Here is a 21,857-nt window from a genome sequence, read left to right as displayed (position 1 = left end):
TTAGGCTGTTGTAGAGCTAGACATGTCCACCGTTGTTTAATTTAAATAATTTTTCAAAGTAAATATCAATTTTTTTATGAGAAAATAACCTAATTGACTAAAAATGTCTTATAATATATGATTTTAATCATTTTTTTTTTGGATTTGTCAAAATGACCAATTAAATCGCAATGCGATCGATAATTCGTAACGCGATCTCTGGTATCGTAAATCAGTTTTCAGATTCGCAACGCGAACTTCGACTATCGCAATTCGAACTTGGACTATCGCAATGCGAACTTGGACTATCGCAATGTGAATATGTAAATCGCAATGCGATAGTCGAAGTTCGCTTTGCGATAGTCCAAGTTCGCATTACGATAGCGAAGTTCGCATTGCGATTTAAATTCGCATCACAACGCGAACTTTGACGAATCGCGTTGCGATTTACAATGCGTTATAGTCCAAAATCGCAACGACTGGTGGTATTGCATTTGTTTCTTTCGACTATCGCATTGCGATTTACATATTCACATTGCGATAGTCCAAGTTCGCATTGCGATAGTCGAAGTTCGCGTTGCGAATCTGGAAACTGATTTGCGATACCGGAGATCGCGTTGCGAATTATCAATCGCATTGCGATTTAGTTGATTATTTTGGCAAATCCAAAAAAATTGGTTAAAATCGTATATTATAAGACATTTTTGGTCAATGAGGTTATTTTCTCTTCTTTTATTAGTCTGACAAGAAATATTATTTTTTATAGGTCTAGATTTTAAATCTTAAGATTGTCGATGATTTCCTATAATATTTAATTTTGATTAATTCATTCATATTGTATTAAGAAAAAAAGTAAGTTATTTTAGTGGTTAAGAAATAATTATTATTTTTAGAGTTTTTAGGTTGGAGTACCGATAACTATAATATATTTAAACTTTTATTGTTAAATAATTGGTTCTTAAGATCGATACTATCACTTATAATCATTCTAGATTAATAAAATAAATAAATTAGATATTAGTAGCTATGAAAAATATATGATCGAATGAAATAGTCTAAAGCGTACGTTGCATATCATAACTTATCATTAAAACAACGTATCGAAATACACTACAACCAAATTTGTCATTATTGTGTAAATATAAAGAAGTTTTGGGTTTTAAAAAAAATAATCATTAAATAAAATTCAATTTTACTTTTAATATAATTATAATTAAATAATAATTAATTTAAATTAATTAATTTATTCAAAATGACCGTAAACAATAGTTATTGTAAGAGACTTAACATCAAAAAATTCGTTGAAAATATTATATTATAAATACAACGCAACGGTTTGTGTCTCCCGGATTGCCATCACCCAACAGTCGTACAGTAGTCGGCCACCCAGGAATTAGCCGTGCAGACTGTCCGCCGGTGCCTCCCTGTTTCCATTGAATTGTACGGTGAGGTTGAGTTTTAATTTTTAATGGTAAAATTACATTCCAACGCCTCCTATTTCTTTTTTTATCTCGAATGGTTAAATTGCATAAAAAAAGCCCCATAGTTTGTCCTATTTATATTTTAGACAAAAGTACCTTTCTGTTTTAATATAAATGGTTAAAATACACTACCCACCCCAATAATTTTGTTTTAATATAAATGGTTAAAATACACTACCCACCCCAATAATTTTGTTTTAATTTAAATGGTCAAATTGCATTCAAACCCTCTCCCTTCCCCTGTTTAGATTTTACACTTCTAGGTTTTAAAACTTCTATTATTTGTTTTTTTTATTTTGTTAATTAATTTCGAATTTACTCTTTGATTTTAAAAAAATATTACTAATAATTTATTTTATTCATTTTTTATTACCATTAATTTCATATCATTTTATATTATTTGTTATCATTAATCTTAATAATTTGATACTTAATTTTACTTGATATTAATTGTGATTATTTGAATCATGTTAATATTAATTTTGATATGTAAATTTTAGTATGGATCGTTAATTTTAATTTTGATGCTTAATTTTTATCATTGCATTTGATTTAATGTTGATATTAATCACAATGAAAATTCATATGAGATGCCACTTGCACACCATTTTAGCTTGTTAAAATCAAATGCAGTAAGAAATTTTTATAGTTGCCAAGTATTGAACAAGCTGGATCGCATTTAAAGCGTATGGAAAAAGATGTTCCACAGTGACCAAGTAGGGCTGGCTAGGCACCTTTCCACCAGCTCCCATCTTTAAGCAGCTAAACAAATTGGCAAGTTGGGTGTTTGTGGAAAGCTACATTATGATCAACGTCCCAGATTTGTCCAGTTTTAAGAAATATCCAGCTCTGATGGAACCCCCAATCAACCTTCATCGCATCTTGCTTGCACCATTGACAAGTGGCATCAATTCTCTCACACTGCCTTTGTCATTTTCTAATGCACTTCCATTTTCATCAAACCATTTCCCTTACAAATTATACTGATAATAATAATACAAGGATGTGAGGTGAGGTGAGGGGACCCTTGAATTGAGTGTCACCAATTTCTTGATTCTAAAATTGTCATAAGGTACACAATTTCATCACAAGTGCATACAAGGATTAATCCTGTGCTATACACGTCCACCACAAGTGAAACAATATTACAACTCCATGTCTCTTTCTTTGACCTAACTACTGTTCACTGGTAGCCATTAAAACTCTCTCAACTCCACGTACATACATACATACATACTACATACATACCTACATACATAGAAATACAAAAAAAAAACAAAATTACAGCTGCATGCTTTTGATTGCCACTCCACATCGGAAGGGTGGCCTCTTATTACACGCCATGACTGCAGCAGCGTTTACAGAAGCACATAAAACAGTTGAAGGTATACTATAATAAGAACCTGAGCAGGTGAACTTCCTCGAACATAATACAGCAGGTGTGGGACGCAGCTTCGCGGCAAACATGTCCCCGGCAAATGATGCCAGGATCCATCAATCTTTTATCGTAACTAGGAACCAGGCCTTGGTAGTTTATTCATGTCATTTTCTAATCCAACTTCGGATTAAAAAAACCTGGTGCCTTATGTACACAACCATACAGCCTGCAATAGTTAAAAATGAAGGTATGAGAGTCAGTTTCACCATTTTGGGGTAAGAATAACCACTTTTTTCCAACATGGTCTTTTTTTAAGTATGGTTAAAAGATAGTACTCTCAAAAGCTTCTGGTTGGGCTCAATGGATCATAATCATAGGCATCACCAGCTTTGACAAACCGTCCCTTCACACGCTTTCTCACATCGGCCCTTGCTTTGCGAGATGCGTATCTCACTCGTTTCTCGAACCTATCAGGCAATAAGGACAATGTTAAACATACAATTTCCTTGGAAAGATGGGATTATGTATAAGTATATTTTTTATGTTCATTTTCCAAATGGAGTGTTGATAAACAAAGGCAGGCAAATTTGCCATATCCTTACTGGACTCCTCCAATGGCCGGAAGAGTAACCATATTAATTATTACCATTTCCATAGAACTAGATGTTCAGAACCAGAAAAGAGCTTACAAGAAAGAAGATTAAAATTCCAGAATTTTGTTAAGTAAGAAGCACCAAACTCACAAATTCAGTAGTCAAGTAAACCAAGATGTTCACTGCCAATCTAGTAACTATAGAGGTTATTTGGATATACTTACATTCGCGTCTTCTTCTTTTCCTTGTAACGCAAGACAGCATCACTTCTATTTGCTGACAAGGAGTTCTCAGCACCTGGGGGACACCAAGGAGGCTCCCCCATGGGAAGCATAGTGGAAGCCCCACAATCTTGGTAATCTCCTGCTGTACTCTCTCCAGTTTGGCCAGAAAATGTTGGATGGGCATGCCTAGCGGTAAAATACAGAATTGAATCAGTTTTGTTGCTCATCATGGAATCAGCAGATGCATCATTGCTGCATGCTGGCTGGATTGCATTGACCACTCCAACAGCTGAGCCCTGGAGAAGAATATTTAGGACCAACCATAAGAATTGTCACTCCCTATACAAAAATGAAGATCAAGCACATGGAGGGGTAGTGCCTTAATACTTTGTTTTGGTAAATCAGTCATGAATATACATCGAGGTTATTTACACTATTGGCAACCAACTAAAACTGATAATGCGTAAATAGGAATACTATTTAAAAACATCAGAAAAAAGAATAGCATTTAAAAACATGACAATACTATCATCAGAAAAACATAATACAGATTCTGCGAAGCAAGATCAAAAGAGATGAGAGAACCTCGGCAACTGCTGCTGCCTGACAGTCTGAATCAGCAGCGGGCATGTCCTTTGTCCCAAATAAGCTAGCAATTCCACCATTCTCGAGAAGTTGTTCTGAATGATTGAGAGTCATCCCAAAGAGTTCTTCATACTTTTCAAGATTCAGATCAACTTCATCCATGTTGAAGTCATCATAGAGATCATCCTCACAAAGTCCAGGATACCTTGTTGGAGGGCAACATGACTGCATATTATTAAAGTAAAAATTAGCAAAGGTTCCCCAAAAGGAACATATTATCTCTGCTAAATGTTAATAATTAAAGGAATCCTGCAGGATTTTCAATAAGTGAACTTTAAACACCAAATTCTGAAGCTCTTTAGAAATACTAATAAAGGACAGGCTATTCTAATCACTCTTCTTATGATCAACATGAAATTTTGATATCTATCATCAATAATCTCAACCAACTTTCCCCTTTTCCCTCTCAAACGAAAAAAAAATATAGCACATAGAGAAAATGGGTTTAAAATTTATGAACCCGTGGCAAAATAAGCATAAAGTACCTCTAAATTATATAATTAAGGTCAGGCCTATCATTTTTATAAGTACATTCAAGGCCTAACTAAGTAGTTCTCTATTCATTATAAACCTAAAAGTTAGGTTGATTTTGGGCCAAGAAATGGAAATACCTAAAGAGACCGATAAGATCACGGTATACGGGAGGTTTACTGAGAGATCGACATCCTAACTTTTATGCAAAAAACCCAATTAAGTTCAAGTAAGCGCTTTCGATTTCCAACATAAAATGTAATCAAGAAAAACAAGTGACAGATATTTCCATAGTTCCTTTCTGTATAAGGAACTAATCTGAAGAGCAAGTTGTTACTAGAACTTCTAGCTGGTTTTCTGGCCAGAAAGAGCAGGTATCACTGAACACTCGCTGTTAATATGTTTTGAGAGGACATTTGCAAATATAAACTAACATGGGCTTGAAAGTACCTCAAGAACAGTTTATCTAAAAATTTTAATGATAAATATTCGAAATCCTTCATTTACCTTGGACAATGATGCATCTTTTGATCCAAATGGCTGATCCATAAGTTGTGCGAATTTGAGTTCAGGGGTTGAAGAAGACCCACCTGAACCACTTCCCTTATCCCCACCACAGGTTTCATTAACAACAGCCATACCAGTATTATCCTGGCTAACGTTGTTCTCTGTACGGTCCCAGGAAGTACTCTCCACGTTCTCATTGATGCTCATTAGACCTAGTTTTTGTTCACATGAAGATTGACCTGCTGAAGGAAATTGCTGAAAGAACGGCCAAATGGAAGAAAGTTCCGCAGATGACGGGCAACCAGAGTAACAATTGACCGCTTGTCTCCTATGTGTCGAGTTTGAGGTAGAGGTACCATGCCCTATCCAATCGCAGTTCTGACAGAGTGAAACCCTTTCCTCTGCACATCTAACAAAAGCAGGTTGCGAATTGCATCTTTCACATAACAATGTTCTTGAATGGCGTCTGGACAGCGCATTAGCAGAATGAACATTTCTATCACACGACATGCATAAACAGGCAGCATCAGACCGGCAATATACCACTGGCCTTTGATCTCCACAGAAATCACAAGCATAACCCATGTTTCCAATCACACTACTACTGACAGAAACCTAAAAGTGTCCTCCACAATTTACAATCTTATAAGCAACAATATATCAACTAAGACAAGTAGCTTACAGAAGATCCCCCTCACTATTTCTTCTTGTACTTCAATAGCTGCCATAAGGGGGAGAGGGAGATTAATGTCACAGGAGAATTAAATTCATTTTTGTTTAATGTAAAAGCTAGCTAAGCATTAAAGAAACTTGGAACAACAGACAACACGGGGTAGCTGAATTTACTTCAAACTTTATCATACAATAATGATACAGCACAGAATCAAATTCAATAATGACGGAAGAGTTCACATGATCAGCACAGTAAAAGGGTAAAGTCTATATTTCTCAATATAATCACAGGCACAAAGTGGACAGTTTTTAGCACACAGAAACAAACATAAAACAAGAAAATAATGTGAACAAAAGGATAAGTAAATATGCAAAAAATAGTTCATCTACCTTTAGGGTGACAAATAAAACAGTCGAAACAAAATAAAGAAAAAATTAACAAAAAAGCTTTCGTTTTCTTTTAATATTAAAAAACAGGGAATTAAGCGTTCCAAGAATAGAATTCTATGCAAAGTTAAATTTCATTTCAAAAACATGTTAATAAAGGAATCAAAATATCCACACAAACAAAATCAACTCCATAAATCGAAAAAAAATTGCAACTTCAATCCAAAGAATTCAACTCCATAATCAAACAAAATCATGTAAACAAAACAAGGAAAGCAGAGGAAAAACAAACAAACCCAGAGACCCAAAAATACTAAGAAAGGGTAAATCCAAAACCCAAAACAAGATCAAAATTAAGTCAAAGAAAGAAAGAAAAAACCCCGGGAAAAATCAAATTAAGAACTAAAATAATAGGAGAATTAGATTCTGCCCCAACTGAAAACAAGAAGGAAAAAAAAGAGAGGACGTGATCGGTAACAACCTTAAATATTGAATTGGAAATGGATTGATTTTTGTTGTTGTTGCGCCTTCCAGATTTTTTCTCTGAGTTTTGTTTATGGGAGTGAAGAGATAGAAATCGGTGGGTGCATATGGAAAATGCGATGACATAAGCTGATAAAAAGTGCAAAGAGAGAGAAAATCAAATAATAAAATATTTAGAAAAGTGCAATGTTTTTAATACGACTTGGCCTTACAGGACAGGTTGATTTAGTATTTAAATAATATAGTGTAATTACCATTAAATCGATCTTAAGTAAGGCCTAACAACATTTATTGCCAAAACTCATAAACCTAAACCATACTTAATTTGAATTAATTAATATGCATAAGACTATGGGTAATTGTGTTCTTTTCATATAATTATATTTTATTAAATGGTTTATCTAAATACATAACAAGTAAATAGAAACAAAGGAGAAGGGCAAAATGGGGAGAGTGAAAAAAGTAGGTCCTTTTTCCATGTGTCTGACAAGGATGTTTGTAATTTTGTTTGATATCTTCTAGATTCTTAGATGTGTTTGTTCTAAATATCTAAACTTTAAACCCAAAAAAAAAAAAGTTCCCCCTTTGTTTCCTGTATCAAAGGAAATGATTTTCTTAAGGGATGAGGCAACTACTCTATTTAATCAAACAAAACTAAGAGGTGAAGGTAAATATATGTTTCAAATAGTTTCTAGTTAGGGATGGGTATGAGTCGGTTGGATCGGATTTTTCGGTATATTCGACCCAACTTGAAAATTATAAATCGTCCATTCTACCCAAATTCGACAAAAAAAATATACACCTTTCATTCAACTCGAATCTGACCCTATTTTTGAGATAGAATTTGAACCTTACCCAATCCTACCATAAATAATATATTTATTAAAAATATTATTTTTATTTAATAAAAATATAAATTTAATTGAAAGAAAGTAATATAAATGGGATATTATTGTAATTATCCTTAAATATATAAGGTAAAATTATAATTTTTTGGGTTAAATCGAGTATTTTTCACCTTAAACTCGAATCCGACATGATCCGAACATAACCTTAAAAAACCTGACCTAACTTGACTCGAATGCAAAATTTCTTTTAAAAAATATGACCCGATTTGGTCAAAATCCGTCGGGTTCGGGTCCCATGTACATCCCTATTTATAGTAATCAAAATACCGATAATAAGGATCATTGCCAAACACTAATTATAAAAAATATTTTTTTAAAAAAATTAAAGTGAATCCGAGGTAATATATGTTCAAAATATTTTAATAAATGTTCATATTTCTAATATATGCGGTGCTCGAATTCGGTTAGATTCTTTATATATATATATGAAGTGTTTTCCAATATCATCATCTGTGCATGAAATAATAACTCTCGATAATAATTAATATATATATATATATATATATATATATATATTATTTTTTAAATATATTTTAAAAAATATTCACATGTATTTCTCTATATATTATAGATAATATACTATTTTCATGCGGCATCGCTTTATGAGTGCATCTCTCAATCCTCTGTGTCTGAGTGGGTAACGAATTTGAAAAGAAGAGGGTATAAGATTTGCATCCACCAAACATTTAGATATGGTTTTGAATTCCAACTTTAGGATCCAAATGGAACAAGAAAAATCCACTTCACTTTGAACCAGGATTTGGAAATCTATCTCATAAAGTAATTTATTTTACATCATTTATAGATCATACTACTGATAAATGTAACTTATCTTTAGGATGGATAAATGCCTATTTTAAAATTTGAATTTTTTTATATTCGTTATTTTTTCTATTGTTTATACATATTTTAAAATTTCAGGGTTAAGTATAAATTTAGTAATTGAAATTTATTTTTTTATCTCCTATTCCACTCACTGTATTTTGGATTTTTCTTTATTTTTCTCACTGAACTTAATACATTTTTTGTTACTCAATCGGATCTTCATTAACGGAGTTATGATGCGGCTTTTTTTAACAAAAAATCCAATGCATAAAGTTCAATGATTAAATTGACAAAAGTAAAAGTGTAGTGAGCAAAATAAGAGAGAAACTAAAGTTCAGATTATTCAGTGATTAAATTTGTAATTTAGCTATTAAAAAATAAAAAAAGTCATGTCATAATGATATTAGTGAGAAAACGGTTAAGTGGCAAAAAATTAATATATTAAGTTTAATAAGAAAATTAAAAATATTTAAAGTATAGTGAGTGAAATAAGAAAAGAAGTAAAGTTCGGTGTCAAATTTTTAATTACCCAAAATTGATCTTGCTTACCGATTTTATGCTATTAATATATATTTTTGTAATTAAAAATATTTGTAATCCATCCATAACTTTCAATAAACTTTCGTCTTTTAACAAAAATAATAATAATTGATGTACTTTTTTACCAGCAAAGCAAATAGTGACACGATGCCTGAACTGTGCCATGACTGGCGGAGGTTTCTTAGCTAACAAACCGCCAACAACCAAATTTAATTAATTCAATGCTTCAAAAGGTCTTTAACTTGAAATAAATATGGGCAAAAATATATTTTAAAAGTTAAATATTTATGGACTTTTCTTTTCTTTAAGTTTCCTCCAAATTGGAATAATACAAAACACCGTAAAATTAAGACAACTTAGATTTTTTTTTATTTTTTTATCTTTTCAATTTTAGGGCTTCTCGTTATTAGGGTGACAAATGGGTGAGACGAGTAGGGTACATCTTCTCACATCTTATATAACTAATATTTTTGTATCTATATTTATTATCACTTACAACGAGTAAATCTACATCCGTTCACGTAGAACCATGTGACCATTGAAAAAATGACAAGTGACACTTTAATTTTTTTTTAAATGATAAGTCTGCCTTTGTCGTACATTGTCATATGTCGTTATGGCACATTTTCTTGTGTTTTTGGCATGTTTTTCGATTCTTTAATCGTTTTTTCATATATATATATATTTTAAGGGTTGATTTGATATCGTCGCGGCTTATCAATATGAAATTATTCGATATCTTATGATATTCCCTGCTTTGGACCCTCGGATTAGATTTGGATAATAGATTTTCACGTCGCTCGAGTCTGATTTTCGATTTATTGGTAATCTTTCAATAGCTTATCCTTTTTGTAGTTTGTTTGCCGATGCGATCCGATCTGTTTGTATTTATCTTTGTTCGAGTTTCTTGGTTAAATTTAATATTTCATTGTATGAATGCTTATGTGATCTTAAGTTGCTAGATTTGTTTCAATGATTATAGGAAGTTTTCCAAATTATGTGTTTAATTTACAATTGTGATTGTAAATATTTATTGTAACTTGAAATATTTTTTATTTTGAATAAAATTAGTTGTTTTTTTATAAAAAAAAATCTAAAATCATATTAATTGATATATTTTTTTCTAATTTAATTTTGTATATTCTTTTCTTTTTGAAATACATCTTGAAATAAATTATTGTGTGTTGTGAGTAATGTATTAAAATTGAGTAATATATTACTTATATTAAGTAAAAAATATTTCATAATTTTAAGTCTAATCTTAATTTTATCAAGAAGAGAGGAGAGGAGTGACTTAAGAATGATTTTAATGGGTCTATAACTCATTACTTAAGAAAATACGAGAAAATAAAAATAAATAGTTTGATGTTTATTAATTTGCTCAGTTATTTGACAATTTTACCTTCCCACTAATCATATAAAAAGAACAATCTTTCTCCCTAATTAACAGATACAATTGATAATTATTCTTGTCGAAGAGAGCATATGAGTTCTGATTACTTATTTAAAGTATACATTGTTTTATAAACTGTTAATATGGAGTGATTATGCGAATAGTTCACCATAATTTATATATAACTCCTAATTAAATTTTCTTTCTATAATGTCATATTAGATATAATCATCTAAAACCTAAATTCGAGGCTATTACCTCAAACGAGTCGAACATTTTATTTCTAAAAGTAACACTAATTGTGTCAAGCAAACTAAAAAAATTGAGTTATTAATTAAATTGTTACTATATATTAATTTATAATTTTTTAATAAAATTAATATTTTTAATATATTATTATAATTGTTGTAGTAACACCAACTCAGATAATTATCATATTTTCTTTGAAAAATAGTATAAATAAGGAAAGTACAGACAAAAGTAACTAATTTCTACATTTAGAAAATAACGTTAAAAGACCTATAATCATGACTGGTTGGATCAATTAAAGAGCACTGAATTGGAGAAGGAAAGGATGTTATTAAAGAAAATGAAGCTTTCCATGTGATAAAAAAGGTTACGGTTGAAGAATCGGAAAAAAGTAAACGAAAAAACAAAAGAATTTTAACGAGGTATACGTCTTAGGTGTCTAGGCGGCGTTAAAAATTTTATTTAATGTATCATCAGTTTAGGTTACATCTCTATTTATAATAGAAAACCTGGTATAATTACAAAATTAATCATGTCCTCTTTATTGGTATATTTATGAGTTATACCTTATCGTTACAACTTGAGCGAAATGAAAATGAAGAATCAAACTCATCATCCTCTTATATGTGTCGATGACTTTCCAAAGATCAAACAAATGGATGTTTTTAATCAATCAATCTTGACGGACGAGAAAAGATAATGAACAAAATAGAATGATGTTATGAAGCCAATGGTGCCTGTAGACAACAACACCGCAACAGCCATGATCATGGAGTAACCGAGATAAAGAATGGCCGACACCGGACCGCTCAAACTCTGCAAGTCGAATACCAGGTAGCTTATGGAGTATAGGAACACGTACAGTGCGACCGAACCGGAGGCGAAGAAAGCGTTCCTCCACCATCGCCAACGCAGAGATGCATGTAGGTAAGGACCACTGATACTTCGGCACAAACGACGATCAGCAGGAGTAGAACTATGAGCAAGAAGCCGAACACGTAGTAAAACCTGCCGAGCCAGATGGTAGAAAGGATGAAGAAGAGTTCGATGAACAGGGTTCCGAACGGAAGGGTCCCCGCGCCGAGAACGATAAGCCATGATGGATATTTGCGTGCGGGGATCTCGCGAGGAATCTGGTTGGTTCGTACGGGGTATTGATAACTTCTGCTCGAGTCCCCAAGTATCCTCCTACGAGAGTGATAGGCACGGAAATGCAGAACAAGAGAGACAGTCGTACAAAATACAGGGAAATGGGAATTGCACTAGTGCTTTTGCTGCCCCATAGAATAAAATTCTATGCTGTAAGGATAACAAACACAATTCTGGAAAGAAGCATGCAACTGACCAGGAAAGGGATATCCATCCTTCTGCCGTTCCCTTGAGTGTTCTCCAGAGGCGAACGGCGACATACCCAGCAGCGATACCCAAGAAAAGATAGAGAACGATCATCCCGGTGAGTAGCATTTCTCGTGAAGCCAGTGACGTGAACCCCAAAGCTGCAAAAACTATAGTGAAAAGGGCCATTCCTGTAATCTGAACTCCATCTCCGATCATCACACATAGAAGCTTCGAATGATTTGGTTCTCTGCGAACATTGCCTACGACAAGCTTCCATCCCGAAAGCTCCTCGTTCATTTGTGCTTGAGCTTCTTTGTCCAGTTCCTCATACCTCGTCAAATCCCTCCTCACAGTCCTCAAGAAAATGACAAACACAATACCAGCTAGGAAAGTGATCAGCATCAGAGAATTTAGAATAGAGAACCAGTGCACACGCGAACCTTCCATCTTCAAATATGCATCCCAACGAGATGGCCATCTGATATCGCTTTTCACAAATTCGACCTCATAAGTAAAAGAGATCCTCTCTTGTTCTCGTATTATCTGTGACTTGTCTAGCTCCAAGGGACAGTTCACGGAGCGACATTGTCGTACATGTGGAGTTTCGTCATGAATTCCGGATCATATTTAACACTGCACGGAACCACCTCGAAACCAACAATCGCGAAATCCAGAAGCTTTCTTCGTGTCAGCTTCAGAAATCACGCCCATCCCTTCTTCCCCGGTTCCGATTATCTGCACACCACTTCTCTCATACTCATGAACCAAGACTTTGAATTTCAGATGATTGATAATGTAATCATCATTACTATTCGGTGGTGTATACCCGATCGGGAATCCTGTCCACTGGATGTTAACCCCATTTTGTTTCGCAATCCTCACCACCGGCAAATTGTCTAGAATCATATTCACTTGATACAGATCGCGAGTCCTTTTTTCAAAAGCTTAACCTCATGCTCGTTCAAGGAGTTGGTAGTGCAGACTGCAGAGGTAGAGAGACTCATTCACATTCATTCGAAACCATTAAGGGGAGTTATCGATCTGATCTCCCATGAGAAGTTCACCGAGATTCTCGGCGCTTTTCTTAATACCGCCCATAGGCTTGCAATAAGGAAGACTATAATAACTAAAAGGAAGCTCAGTTTCAATGGAGGTCAAGGAATTAACTTTGGCATATATAATCCTTAGTCGAATACGTGTGCATGTGATGTAACTCCTAGGCAGGTAAAACCCGCGACAACAATGCGCGAACAGAATCACTAATAGAAAACTCCAACAGATTCCACGCATCTTCCTTGGTGAGAAAGCCATGATAATGGCAGATCTTGAAGATTACGGCTTGAATCTAAGCTACCTAAAACCGAAGTATTCGATATCAAATGGAACCTACGCAGAAAAACTGATTTCAAACGAATAAGTCCCAAATAAACATCTAATCAAAATAACAAAAGCCCAGAATCAGGAAAATCCAGATGCCTATGTACAACACAACTACATTGCATCAACTTTATAGGCAGTAGATCCATCCGATACCAAAATGCAAGAAAACAACCCAAAAAACCTCACTTTTTTTACGTATTGAAACAAAATCATAAAGACAGATTGGGAACTGGCAGATTAGATCTAAATCCAATAAACACAAGAACAGAAGATTGAAGGAAAGAACCTGAGAAAGAACTGGGAGATTTGAATTTGGTTTTAAACCGAAACTGATCGGATCTTGGATCTTTTTGGCGCCACGGAAAATGCCGGGTGAGAACGGAGCAGAATTCCCCTGCCTTTTCGTTTCTTTGTTTCTCTTATCAGGAATTTTGAATGAGAACCAAACAGAGTTTGGATTTTATATGCGCAGGTGAGGAACGTAATAGCATGAACAAAACGAAAAGGAAATTTGAACAAGAGTGACAGTTACAGAGATGTCAGTTCCTGTTAGATCTACGTAGTTAAGTTAATTATACCAATTGTCTATTTACCCCGAAATAGACAAATTACTGAATTATCTAGCAAATTGCATAGCATTTAATTTAACTATAATAATAATAACAGCATTACTAAGAGAAATAGATACAAACTCCGAATATAGATCGTAACAAATAACAAGAACATCATAAAGTTGCTTATATATTACAATGTTAATAATTTCCTTGAACAAAGGTTATCGATGTCTTCCATGCTCGACTAGGTTCATGAACGCTTCGGCCTTTTTCTCGACCCAATGGAATTGCCGGGCGATCCGTTCTGTTTAAATTTTTTTAACCATGGAGTACACCTGCATTCAGGAAACAACAAGATTGAAGCAGATTGGTGACAAGTGGGAACCTTTTTAAACTATATACGTATTGCTCTGATTCTTCATTTTTCAAAGTTGGTTTAGGGTTTTGGAACCTCCGAGGACCCTCCGAATTAAAAAATTAAATATGCCGATGTCGGATGCATACGCTTATCCGATAAATGAGAGAAGAATTTGGACAGAATGGAATTTTGCTCTAAAGATTCTCAGTTTTTTCCAACTTTCCGTTATATCAATCCAACCGCAGCTTATAAAGATGTCAAAATTTAGAAGCTACTTGGAATATCAAGCATGGAATTCAGACATTACTGCAATACCTTCTTTACAGCTGATGTCAACCCCATACTCGAAACCGATTCTCCGTCCAAAAGTTTCCAATCCGTGGTTTTTATGCCATCCTCTTTGAACAGGCCATGCATTCCACCTATATACCAACAGAGAGAAAACGATGGATACTTAATAAGAAATATATATGTATATGTTTGGCAGAAAGAGAGTTTTTGAAACCTTTGAGATGTAACACCAAGAACTCTACATAAATCTTACGGCGGATGTGATTGAAAACATGGACAAATTCCCCAACAAGTTCCCTAGAAATTATGCTACAGTTCTTTGGAGGGTCAAGTTTAAATGACTTCTTCAATAGTTGATCAATTAATTTTTTCCTCTTGGATAAATCAGCTTCTTCATCCAGTGTAACACTAGGGAACTCTCAAAGACCAGCAAGTAATCCCTCGTCCGGCCGCTTGATGAGAAGGAATCTGCTGTTGGATTTGCTTTGTTGTGATCTATTTTGGCTTGCAGCAGATATCTCCACAACACAAACAGTAGAAAAATCGTTTCTTTGTTTGGCCTTTACCGCCTTCATAGGATAAACGGTCACCATAACCGATTCATCATTTGTGGAATTACCTAATGCACGACATAGGCTTGAAACAGGACATGTAGTGCAGTTTGGGTTGAATGGGGTACATAAAGTTGCACCTAGTTCCATCAGAGACTGATTGAAATCCACTGGTCGTGAAGGATCGACCAGTTGAGCTGCCAGTTTCCTGTAACAAGATAAAACAACTTCACTATCCCTACTCGAAGATACAGAATAATTGTAATAGAATTGAAACAAAATGTGTTGCAGACGCTAGTAAAAGCTCACCAAAAGTTCTTCATGGTGTGTTTGTCTTTCGGATTCCCAGAAATAGCTTTTAGTATGGCGAGCACCCTAACTACATTCCCATCGACTATAGGCACCACCTGAAACACCAGATATCAGAAAGATTCCACTCGATTTATCTCAAAAACTCTTGCAGAAGCAGATAACCTGTTTGAATGCTATAGAAGCGATTCCTCCAGCCGTATAATCTCCTATTCCTGGAACCTTCCTCAAGGCAGAAACGGTGACTGGAAACTTGCTTCCCCCGGCAACAATCATCTTGGCTCCCTAACAAAACAAGGAAGAAATGAGTACTCATATGACATAACCATACAATCATGCAGAATTTGAAATCAAATGCAATACAATCATCATGGACATAACCAAACTTGAAAGTACTAAACTGGGAATTCATAAGCATTGCCACGTCGACTAATTAGCTTCAAGATTTCATGATAGCATCAAACTGCAATTCCTTTGTACAATAGAAACCGTACATCAATGGACAAAAGAAATTATAGCTAACCTCCAGAAGAAAACGAGCTCTTCTGTAATACCCTAACCCTGCCCACATCTCATTCACCTCCTGCAAATGAAAAGAAAAAGAAAAAAAAAATCGTTTAAAACCCAATTACCCTAAATTAAAGCAAATTCAAAGCACTGAAGACCTCAAGAGAAGCCTGAGAAAGGTGGTGAAGGGTGGGCCATTTTTGCATCCAACGGTTATAGTAGTCAATGACAGTCTGAACCCTTGATTGTTGCAGCGTCACCTCCGAAACCCAAACCCCATATGCCCTCTTTTCGTCTTCTTCTTGTTTGATGTCTTCTCCATTTCCAGATTTTGTTGTTGCTTCTTCTCCAAGGTAGGTCTCTCTGGTTCTCGTCGTACCAATCCAACAACGACGCCCTTATCTGGCGGGTGTCTCCTTCGCTAAACAAATCTCCATGTCCTCTATCTCTTCTTCTTGTTTAATCGACTGTGGTCTCTTCGTGTTTCTGCCTTGGTTGTTCTTCGCCATTGATAGATTAAATATCAAGTTGGTGTTGATTTTGTTGAAGTAAGCTCTGCTGCTGCTGCTGCTGCTGCTGCTGCTTATAAGTGCCGTTTGAAATTCGAATCCGCTGGTGGGCAAGGCCGAGTGAGGAAGAAACACAAGTACCCACCACCACGACTCAAGCTGTAAATACGAGATTTTTAAGTTCGACTGTCACTCTGACACTGAAGAGTTAATCTACTACGTGGCAAAATATGATTGGTTTCTGACCCCAGTTAATCTCGATCATATACGACAGAGTAAAATATCCTCCGAGTATTCCGAGAATAGTGGAGCACAATCACCCCTGCTTGCAAGGGCTTACGTGGAACTCATCTATCCATCCATCCAGTAACCACAGTTTACTTGCTAAACATTGTAGTGCTTGATAATGGAATAACAATTTCAATAACCTATTAAATTAAATTAAAATAGGAAACTTTTTCTATTACCATTTTTTTTGGCTATATATAGATGATGGAGGGCGGTAGGTAAGAAATTTTAGATGAACTTGTAAAAGAAATCATAAGTGAAAAAAGAGAGTAAACAAAGAAGACAATGGAGATCGGGTTCTTGGGTCTAGGAATAATGGGGAAAGCCATGTCCATGAATTTGCTGAAGAATGGATTCAAGGTCACTGTTTGGAACAGAACTCTTTCCAAGGTATTTTTTTCATTACTCTCAGCCATTTTTAGCTTACTTTTAATTGGAATATCATCATCATCAATCAGTTGCAGATTTTTTCCATTTGAGATCTGATTGATGGGTTGGTGTTTGTTTTTAGTTTTATGTTTTGGGTTCAAAGATTTTTCCTTTTTCTTTGTTTTTTATGGGAAATTGATTGACTTTGATTAACAAAAATCAAATCTTCAAAATGGTTGGTTGTGTTTTATTGTGACTGTCAAAGTTTGTGGCATTGAAACATTTTGTTTGCAGTGCAATGAACTGTTGGCTCATGGTGCCTCGGTTGGACAAACCCCGGCAGAAGTGTTAAGAAGTGTCAGATCACCATTGCCATGCTGTCTGATCCTGCTGCCGCTCTTTCGGTAAATAAAAATCTTGGTGTGGTGTGTACATGTATGTTAAGTCTCAATAAACTGTCATCACAACAAAATATGTATTTTTGTGATTGATTAGGTTGTCTTCGATAAAGATGGTGTTTTTGAACAAATTTGCAGCGGGAAAGGTTACATCGACATGTCGACAGTTGATCCGGAGACTTCTTGCAAAATCAGTGAGGTTAGTTGATACTCCTTAGTACTTGATCCATATATGTTTCCTATAAAAGGGGTTCATTTTGATGCATGATGAATGCAAAGAGACTGTGAACTATTGAAATGGTGTCAATTATGTTTGTGTTTTTCTCTGATAAAAGACCAAAGGCATTTTTGAGAACAATGTTTTTGAAGCTCCTTACTGGAGGATTCTATTAAAACAAATATGATTTGCACTTTGACTTTCTCATACTGACTTACTTATCGATGAATTAATCTACTCACTTCGATTTTCCATGAGATATCTGTAGGCGATCATGTCAAAAGGTGGCCAATTCCTTGAGGCCCCTGTTTCTGGTAGCAAACAGCCTGCAGAAACTGGTCAACTAGTGATTCTTGCTGCTGGAGAGAAGGTAAATCAGTGAAGTATGGTTTTCGATATCCGTATTTGAAATATATTCAGACATGGATATCGGAATATGACCCTCCAAATATTTGAAAAGATTTAGAAAGTCGAATGTACCCATAACGGATACATACCTGTATCTGATACTTATATCTAAATCCAAGGACTTGTATTTCTAGATGGTAGAATTATGGTGAAGTTCAATTTTTTTCCATAGAAAAACTGTAAGTTCATAGTATATAGTTTGAGCATTTTTTAGTGAAGAGCAAAGAGAAAAGAGGAATAAAATTAACGAGTTTTACATTTATCTTAATTCAAGAAACCTCACATCCATGCCATTGGAGGTTTCATTTACAAGTACTACTCTGTATGCAACTTGATCCAACGACTTTTTTCTCATTTCTTGTTCTAGAATCAATTAGTCAACCTCATTTTCTGGAAACAGACTCCTGCGTGAATTTTGTTACCTATACCATGCAAATTTATCTTCACTTTGGTATTAACTGCAACATGTCATTCTTTGTAAATGTAGGCATTATATGATGCAGCAGTTCCAGCTTTTGATATCTTGGGAAAGAAGTCTTTCTTCTTGGGAGAAGTTGGAAATGGAGCCAAAATGAAGCTTGTTGTCAACATGATCATGGGCAGGTAATGGTGGCTCTTTTCGATGTCCTGTTCGTATCGAACTGGGTTTGAGCATTTAGCCCTTCAATGACTCTAAATACGTGAAAAAACTTGCACTCAAATCCAAGTAATGTAACCTTTTGCGTTACTAAATTCTTTCTGTAATAGAACTCGAATGATCAGTTTTGCATTGTAGTCAACACTTTATACAACTATACTATACATTAGCATGCTTCTTACTATCAATTGTGAACTCCGTTAACTGAAGGTCAAGGCATTCACCATAGTTATTTTTCCTCTGCAGTATGATGAATGCATTTTCGGAGGGACTCGTACTAGCTGATCGAAGCGGACTGAACCCAAATGACCTTCTTGATGTTCTGGTAAGATTGCTGCAACTGCTTAATATTCTGTCAAGTTGTGCAACTTGGAGTGACTGACCTACTTTCTGGCAGGACTTGGGTGCCATTGCTAATCCTATGTTCAAAGGAAAAGGACCGGCCATGCTCCAGAACAACTATTCCCCTGCATTTCCTTTGAAACATCAGCAGAAAGACATGAGGCTGGCTCTTGCCCTTGGGGATGAAAATGCTGTTCCAATGCCAGTGGCTGCTGCTGCCAATGAGGTTTCAATCTTTATCTTTATAGTGGTTGTCGACGAAACCGAAACCTTTTATCGATTTATTTGGTTTGCAGGCTTTCAAGAAGGCTAGAAGCATGAGACTGGGAGATTTGGACTTCTCAGCTGTGTCTGAGACGCTGAAGGATCTTAAACATTCAACTTGAGATCGTGGATTTATAATGTCGTGCAACACAAATTACACAACAATGAAGGGGCCATACTTGGTTCATGATTTAGGGTTTCATTCTTGGGTTTGTGAACGCAACTTGTTAAGTACGAAACTGCAATTTTACTGCAACTTCAAAGAGTTTTTGGTCATCAGATCATAAATTTAAATTAAATAATTTTATTCAAAACTTTTAAGAAATATATAAACTATAAAACTACAAAAACACGTAAAAGGATTACTAAACAAAAGTGAGAAATAGACATAATACGAACATGGTTTCGAATTTCAAGAGTCAAAAGTTGAGTAATCATGTGTTTCAATCCTGGGGATGATAAAATATGTAATGGTATCTGCAAGCCATCAACCCCCACTTTGCTTCAACTTGAAAAAGATTCCTTCTTTTTTCCAAAATAAAAGTTAACGATGGAGTCCTTTATAAAACAATACCAATGGCTCCCAAATATACAACACTCTCTTCCTCTTCCTCTTCCTCTTCCTCTTCCCTCTTCCTCTTCCTCTTCCTCTTCTTCTTCTTCTTCTTCTTTTTCTTTGTTGTCGTCGTTGATAATGTCGACTCCCTATGGCGACGCCGATGGCAGTGATCCAAATGCGTGGTTTGCTAAAAACAAAAGCAGTTCTCCAACGACCCTAATTTGGATAGCGGCGGGAATATTAATAGCCATTCTGCTTATGGTAATAGCTTACTACATGAGCAAGAAAGGCAAATCCTTTGGTTTGTGCTTCAGCTGCAAGATCGAATTTCGCTCCACTCGCCCCTCTGCCTCTCAGTCCAAGTCTTGATCTTTTTATTTCTCAAACTCTTTTGTTATCACATACTTTTGTGTTTCCTAAAAGAATTAATATTTCATACTGTCTGGCTCAGTTTCCCAAATTACAATCAATATAAACAGGCTGCAATGAATGAGGTAGTCGTTGAGTGGTCTGAATGGGGTAAGGAAATGTTGTTCTCTCTGGATAATGATTCGAACAATTGTTTTTTTAAGGGTATGTGTTGTTAATGATTAAAAAATATTCTAAACCGATACTATTATTTATATAATTAATTGTATCACTCATCCTCAGACTATGAAATCGAAATCGAGATATATATATATATTGATAGTTTGGAAAGAAATTAAAATGTTCATAAGTTTTGGACCAATTTAGAATGAAGATTATAGTTTAGAGATGAAACTGAAATGTTCAAAAGTTTGAGTATTAATATAGAATGAGAATCATAATTTATGGATGAAATTAGAACTCTTAAATTTTTAAGAACTGGTTTAAAATAAAAATCATAGTTTAAGGACTTGCGAAAGAATTAACTCGGTACATCTAAACATGTTATTTAATGTTTTGAAATATGCTTCAAAAGTCCCTATAATTTCCTTTTTTTTTCACATTCAATCAAAGATTTTAAGCATGTTAAAATAGACGTCAGATCTATGTACTTGATCCACTTGGATTTTTCTCTACTTTTATTTTAAGGAATTAAATTCCTCTACTTTTCAAATTTAAATTTTAAATCCAATTGTTAATTCTATTAAAATTTTTCAGTTAAGTTCACGTCTATCACAACATTATATTTATGGTTACATGGCTTCGAAGTTAATAATTTTTATTTAAAAATGTCACATTTGAATTTAACCATATAATTTTGATAATATTAAAAAATGAAATTAGAAGTATTGCCAAGAATGAGATTTGGGCTGAAATTCAGCCCAAAAACAAGTCACGAAAAAGAAACCTTTGATCTTCTTCCTCTCTATTCAGGATTCTGGCTGTTTTGCTAGGGTAAAAAACAAAGAAAAATGATTCGAAGTCGGCTGCTATGGTTCACCTCGGGGTTTTCGATCACGTCGGCTTCGTTCTCTCAATTCATATATAAAGACCTATGGACCGAACATTACGCCCTTAAATCTCATGTGCTAACATTTTTCCTTTTTTTTTGGGTCTCGGGGATTTGAATCCTCTTCAAGAAATTTTTGGTAATTGCATTCGTATTGTTTGATTTTTTCTATTTTAAAATATTTGCAGATGGAGCTGAAATTTGATGCTTTGGAAGCTAGGGCAGGGATGGAGCTCTCCACCCCTTTTAAAATTTATATATTCGATATAATTTTGGTTTAATAGTGTTTTAGTTTATGTAAAAATAAATATTTAAATTTAAAAAATATAAAAAATTATTAAATATTTAATCAAGTAGGGGTCGAACTAAAAAATGATAAGTATGTGTTCTCAATTTTTTTTGTCTAATTTCAATTTAAGTCATTGT

The 21,857-nt window shown here is 34.6% G+C and overlaps 1 protein-coding gene and 3 pseudogenes across 1 annotated transcript; 1 reads left to right on the top strand and 3 right to left on the bottom strand.

Annotated features, from left to right (window-relative positions):
* Nucleotides 1–2,578: 2,578 nt before the first annotated feature.
* On the bottom strand, nt 2,579–5,994 carry LOC120153803 (zinc finger protein CONSTANS-LIKE 9-like). The gene is made up of 5 exons (XM_039165676.1): nt 5,279–5,994; nt 4,241–4,465; nt 3,656–3,951; nt 3,174–3,305; nt 2,579–3,064 (listed from the first exon to the last, which is right to left on the bottom strand). Exons 1-4 carry the CDS (start codon nt 5,861–5,863, stop codon nt 3,176–3,178), a joined length of 1,236 nt encoding a protein of 411 aa, XP_039021607.1. The 5' UTR covers nt 5,864–5,994; the 3' UTR covers nt 2,579–3,064; nt 3,174–3,175.
* A 5,329-nt stretch (nt 5,995–11,323) lies between these two features.
* On the bottom strand, nt 11,324–13,792 carry LOC120154221 (annotated as a pseudogene).
* Nucleotides 13,793–14,221: 429 nt separating this feature from the next.
* Nucleotides 14,222–16,883, bottom strand: LOC120154063 (annotated as a pseudogene).
* A 150-nt stretch (nt 16,884–17,033) lies between these two features.
* On the top strand, nt 17,034–19,684 carry LOC120154222 (annotated as a pseudogene).
* The last annotated feature ends 2,173 nt before the right edge of the window (nt 19,685–21,857 follow it).

Source organism: Hibiscus syriacus, unplaced genomic scaffold, assembly GCF_006381635.1.
Source record: "Hibiscus syriacus cultivar Baekdansim isolate YM2019G1 unplaced genomic scaffold, ASM638163v2 tig00111105_pilon, whole genome shotgun sequence".
NCBI classification, from domain to species: Eukaryota; Viridiplantae; Streptophyta; class Magnoliopsida; order Malvales; family Malvaceae; genus Hibiscus; species Hibiscus syriacus.
This window is presented reverse-complemented; position numbering and strand designations above follow the sequence as displayed.